At 67.3% G+C, this 5,619-nt stretch overlaps 1 protein-coding gene across 1 annotated transcript in view; it reads left to right on the forward strand.

The window, feature by feature from the left end:
- The first annotated feature begins 2,029 nt into the window (after positions 1-2,029).
- LOC125368240 (neuronal acetylcholine receptor subunit alpha-3-like) overlaps positions 2,030-5,619 on the forward strand; it is a 10,010-nt gene continuing 6,420 nt past the window's right edge. The window contains exons 1-4 of the mRNA XM_048369082.1: positions 2,030-2,093; positions 2,227-2,366; positions 3,129-3,216; positions 5,560-5,617. Coding sequence (XP_048225039.1) covers positions 2,030-2,093; positions 2,227-2,366; positions 3,129-3,216; positions 5,560-5,617 — 350 coding nt within the window. The remainder of the gene's footprint in view (positions 2,094-2,226; positions 2,367-3,128; positions 3,217-5,559; positions 5,618-5,619) is intronic.

Genomic DNA, 5,619 nt, shown 5'->3' on the forward strand with positions numbered 1-5,619 from the left:
CGCCTTGAGCGCCAGCCACGGGGCCCGCCGACGCGCAGCGGGGCGCCCCTGCCTGCTCCCCGTCCTCCCCAGTGGAGCGGAGCGGCAGCCTTGTCCCCGCCAGTCCCCGCCCGCGCCCCGCCCGCCGGAAAGGACACTCGGTGTCAGTTTAGGAAATGGCAGATCTTCCAAGCCATCGCCTTTCCCAGGTCTGACACTCCATTGCCAAAAGAGTGACAGGAAGCCCTACTGTTATTAAAGTGCTGAACTTGGTCCTTTTCTTTGTTCTTTGTTCGGATGGCAACGTGAGGAGGTTGTGCTGCACTACTGCCTGGCGGGAAGGAAGCCCGGGGGAGCAGGGGGAGGGGAGGGGAGGGCGGCTGGCTCTGACCCCACCCCACACCCCCGGGCTGGGCCGCCTCCCGGGGTCCTGTTCAGGGTTGATGAAGAACCGGTGCAGAGGAGAGCTGGTCACTTCGGAGGCTGTCCTGAGGTAATAAATAATCCTGTAAGCGGATCGGCACGGAGACGGACTCCTGGAATCTGCAACACTGAGGGCTAGGTACAAAAAGCTCCCTAATTCGGATTCTCAGAATTGTTTTTGCCCTAGTCAGAGCAGTGGCTTTTGCAGCCAAGATTTAACAGGAACTCGAACTGGTCCTTCTAGAAAATCTGGCACAAACACATGCGCTCTCTATTTTGACACTTTCTTTGATTGGTAACTTTTTAAATTTTTACTTTTTTGGCCTGAGCGCTGTCCCTGGCTTCTTCCTTTTGCTCAAGGCTAGCACTCTACCTCTTGAGCCACGGTGCCACTTCTGGCTTCTTCTGCGTATGTGGTGCCGAGGAATCGAACCCAGGGCCTCATGCACGGTAGGTGAGCGGCCCAGCCCTAAGCCACATGCCCAGCCCGGCAACTCCTTTTGAAAATCTATAAACCCATTTGATTTAGACACAAATTGTGGTTATTAAGCACTTTTACAAAGAAACCAGAAGCACAATTTTCTGCAGGAATCTTGTACAAAGCTGGAAAGCGTTTCTTGGGCATTTTGCTCTCCGATCGCCATCAAGACCCTTGGCATCTCCACGTCACCGCGTGCGCTTCATTTCTTCCCTCCCCGTGTTGGCGAGGAGGGTTTCTAGAAGGTACACGTTTCCCAGCATTCTTGCTCACTCGGTGACTCGGCGTGTGTGAAGTTCTGATTGCTGGGGTCACGGCGGGTGGCGAGGCAGGACTTTAGCTTTAAATCGTGAGGCCCCGTAGGCCCCGGCTGAGTGGACTCTGTCCCCAGCACCTGCGGGTGGACAGCTGCAGTCTGGCGTGCTTTTTACATCTTTTGGTCGCAGACTTATCTTGGCAGTGTACAGTGACTTTTGTGAACTTGCATCAAGTTGATGAATAAAGAACGGTTTAAAATGACGTTGTCACCTTTCCCTCGAGAGGCCCTGGGGGGTGGGTGCGGACGTTGTGACCTTTCCCTCGAGAGGCCCTGGGGGGTGGGGGGGGCGCGGAGGGTCGCGGCGTGGCGGGCCGGAGAGGCCGGGGATCCGGTGCCGGCCTTGCTCCCCTCTCCGTGGGGGTGCCCGGGCCGGGGGTGTCAGCTCCCCGCCTCCTGCCCAGGCGGGGTGCGTGTTCGCCGTACAATGTGGGGCATTTCCGCGCCTTCTCCAAGCGCGCCCGGGGCTTGGAGGGCCTGCATTGGGGCGCGGCGGGGAGCCACAGCCAGCCGGCGGCCGGTCCGGGGTGAAGAGAGATCACAGGTCAGCATGGGGGGGGGGGGGGGGAGGAAGGAGGGGGGGGAGGGGAGAAAGGGAGGGAAAGGAAGGAGGTTCCCGCAGCCTGGTGGAAGCGCGGCCTCCAGCGGGGCCTGGGCTCAAGGCTCCGCCCCTGGGCCGCGCGCGGCCACGCCCCTTCCCGGCCCCGCCCCTTCCCGCGTACGCGGCGCGCGCCTGCGCAGGGCCGGCGCCGGGCCGGGCCAGGCCGCGGGCTCCCTCGACTCCTCCGGGCCGCCGTAGCGGGCGCGGGGCTCCGGCGGGGCGGGGCGCAGGAATGGAGGCGGCGGGCCCCTCGGCGGGCCCGCGGGGCGCCTGCGTGCTGAGCGGCGCTCACGGAGGTGGTGGAGCGCGTGTTCAGCTTCCTGCCCGCCAAGGCGCTGCTGCGGGTGGCCAGGTGCGGGGCGGGGCGGGCGGCGGGCGGGCGGGGAGGCCGCGCCGGGACTCGGCGACCCCGGGCCTTTGCGTCCCCAGCGTGTGCCGCCTGTGGAGCGAGTGTGCGCGCCGGGCGCTGCGGGCCCGCCGCCGCCTCACCTTGGATCTCCGCCAGCCGCCCCGCCGCCCGGGCCCTGGGCCCGCACTGCCTGCTGCACGCCGCGGCCGAGGAGCTGGAGGTGCGCGCGCGCGTGCGCGGGGCTGCGGGGGGCGGGGGGAAGGGGGCGCCGGGAGGGGGCGGGGCCGCGGAGGGGGCGGGGGACGGTACGCCTGGAGGGACGGGGCGAGGGGGCGGGGCCGCGGAGGGACGGGGGGCGCCGGGAGGGGCGGGGCCGCAGAGGGAGTGCTGGGAGGGGCGGGGCCTGGCGAGGGGCGGGGCCCGGGGCGAGGGGGGCGGGGCCGCAGAGGGAGCGCTGGGAGGGGCGGGGCCGCAGAGGGGCCGCGGGGGAGGGGTGCCGGGAGGGGGCGGGGCCCGGGGCGAGGGGGCGGGGCCGCGGAGGGACGGGGACGCCGGGAGGGGCGGGGCCGCAGAGGGAGCGCTGGGAGGGGGCGGGGCCGGGGGAGGGGTGCCGGGAGGGGGCGGGGCGAGGGGGCGGGCCCGCAGAGGGAGCGCTGGGAGGGGCGGGGCCTGGCGAGGGGCGGGGCCCGGGGCGAGGGGGCGGGGCCGCAGAGGGGAGCGCTGGGAGGGGCGGGGCCGCAGAGGGGCCGCGGGGGGAGGGGGCGCCGGGAAGGCTGGAAGGTGTGCTAGGCCCTAGGAACACGGGGCGGGGGGGGGGGGGGGGGGGTCCTGCCCCCGCCACGTCCGATCCCGGGAGGCCACTGTGAGGCCCGCCGTTTCCGTGACGGATGAGCTCCCGAGGTGAGCGCGGGGGTGCCGGGCGCTCGGTGCCCCGGGGGCGCGGGCGGCTCAGGGCCAGGCCGGTGCGTTCGTTCCCTCGCAGCGCGTCCACGTCCTGCCGCGCACGGTGCTCTACATGGCCGACTCGGAGACGTTCATCGGGCTGGAGGAGTGCCACGGCCACAAGAGAGGTGCGTGCCCGGCGGGGCGGGCGGGAAAGCGGGAGGTGTGGCCGGAGGAGTGGACGCCACTCAGAGAAGGGGGTCGGAGGGGGTAACCGCCGTCGGGTGTGCCGCTTCCCAGGCGACACAGGCACTGGGCGCAGACCGGAACAGCAGCATCTGCGTGGAGCCCCCCAGGGGGGGGGGGGAACCTCACACCATTCCCCGGAGTCGGGTCAGCCCCCCTGCCCCCCTGCTGTCCCCCCAGGAGTCGGGGCACCCACCCTGCCCCCCTGCTGTCCCCCCAGGAGTCAGGGCACCCACCCTGCCCCCCTGCTGTCCCCCCAGGAGTCGGGTCAGCTCCCCTGCCCCCCATGCTGTCCCACCAGGCGTCAGGTCACCCACCCTGCACCCCCTGCTGTCCCCCCAGGAGTCGGGTCACCCACCCTGCACCCCCTGCTGTCCCCCCAGGAGTCGGGGCACCCACCCTGCCCCCCCTGCTGTCCCCCCAGGCGTCGGGTCACCCACCCTGCCCCCCTGCTGTCCCCCCAGGAGTCGGGTCACCCACCCTGCCCCCCCTGCTGTCCCCCCAGGAGTCGGGGCACCCACCCTGCACCCCCTGCTGTTCCCCCAGGCGTCGGGTCACCCACCCTGCCCCCCCTGCTGTCCCCCCCCAGGAGTCGGGGCACCCACCCTGCACCCCCTGCTGTCCCCCCAGGAGTCGGGGCACCCACCCTGCACCCCCTGCTGTCCCCCCAGGAGTCGGGGCACCCACCCTGCCCCCCCTGCTGTCCCCCCAGGAGTCGGGTCACCCACCCTGCCCCCCTCCCGCTGTCCCCCCCAGGAGTGGGGTCACCCACCCTGCCCCCCCCGCTGTCCCCCCCCTCGGGTCATCCCCCCTGCCCCCCCCCCCGCTGTCCCCCCCTCGGGTCAGCGCCCCCGCACGCAGCGTGGTTCTGGGCGATGAAGGGCCGCCTATCTTGTTACACAGTGCGCTGTTATTCAGGCCTGGAGATAAGAGGGGATCCGCGCGGCTCCGGGGCGCGGGAGGAGCTGGAGGACAGCACCGGCCTCCTCGCTGTGCTCGAGGGAGGACCGTGCCCGAGGGGGGGGTAGGGGCGGGGTAGGGGCCGGAGTGCAGTGTGCGCGTGCACACCATTGTTCCGAAGCTGATTGCTGGGTAGAAATGTAAACGTGTGAGAACCGAGAGGAGGAGACGTGAAGCCGACTGTCGTGGGCGTGCACGCGCGTGTGTGGGACGAGCGTGGCCCGACGGCGGCTCACGTCGCACGCTTCATACAGATTGTGAAAGGGGGAGGTTTTCCCTTGCTTTGAAGCCTTGATCCGGGGCTGGGGATATGGCCTAGCGGCAAGAGTGCCTGCCTCGGATACACGAGGCCCTGGGTTCGATTCCCCAGCACCACATATACAGAAAACGGCCAGAAGCGGCGCTGTGGCTCAAGTGGCAGAGCGCTAGCCTTGAGCAAAAAGAAGCCAGGGACAGTGCTCAGGCCCTGAGTCCAAGGCCCAGGACTGGCCAAAAAAAAAAAAAAAAAAAAAAAGCCTTGATCCTCCAAGCGGTGCTTTTCTTTGGGACTGGTCCTGAGGCTCGAACTCAGAGCCCGGGCCCTGTCCCTGAGCCTTTCGCTCACGGCTGGCGCTCGACAACTCCACATGCTGATTTTGTTGGTGGTTATGTAGACATCAGAGCGGCACAGACTTACCTTCCCATGTTGGCTTCCCACGGACCCACTCAGGTCTCATCCCGGGATTACAGGCGGGAGCCCCAGGTGCTGGGTGCAGGCAATTCTTTTTATTTTTTATTTTTTTAATTAAATTTATTTTGCCAGTCCTGGGGCTTGGACTCAGGGCCTGAGCACTGTCCCTGGCTTCTTTTTGCTCAAGGCTAGCACTCTGCCACCTGAGCCATGGCACCACCTCTGGCCATTTTCTATCTATGTGGTGCTGGGGAATCGAACCCAGGGCTCCATGTATGGGAGGCAGCATTCCTGCGCTCGGCCATATTCTCAGCCCCTCTTTATTCTTTTAAGCAGAACACATGACTTTTAGTGCTTTGTGTGTCCGGGGCCCGTGCTGGAGCTATGCGTCCGGGCACTGGGGTGCGGCCTGAGCCCCAGCAGTGCAGGGTCCCCATCACCCAGGAGCTCAGCCAGGGCAGCAGGTCTGCTCTCCGGCACACCCCAGGCCAGCTGTGGCATGGCAGCGAAACGGCTGGACCGCAGACTGGAGTCCAGCCGCGCAGCGTTCCTGTAGCGTGTTCTGCGCGTGCAGAATGCCGGTGTTCGCCTTGTGCGCAGGGTCACGTTGGACCTGCAATGGATGCTATTTAATCATTTTGCTTCTGTGTCCCAGCAAGGAAAAGGACAAGTATGGAGACAGCCTTTGCGCTCGAGAAGCTATTTCCAAAGCAGT

This window comes from Perognathus longimembris, chromosome 20 (assembly GCF_023159225.1).
Source record: "Perognathus longimembris pacificus isolate PPM17 chromosome 20, ASM2315922v1, whole genome shotgun sequence".
Taxonomy (NCBI): Eukaryota; Metazoa; Chordata; class Mammalia; order Rodentia; family Heteromyidae; genus Perognathus; species Perognathus longimembris.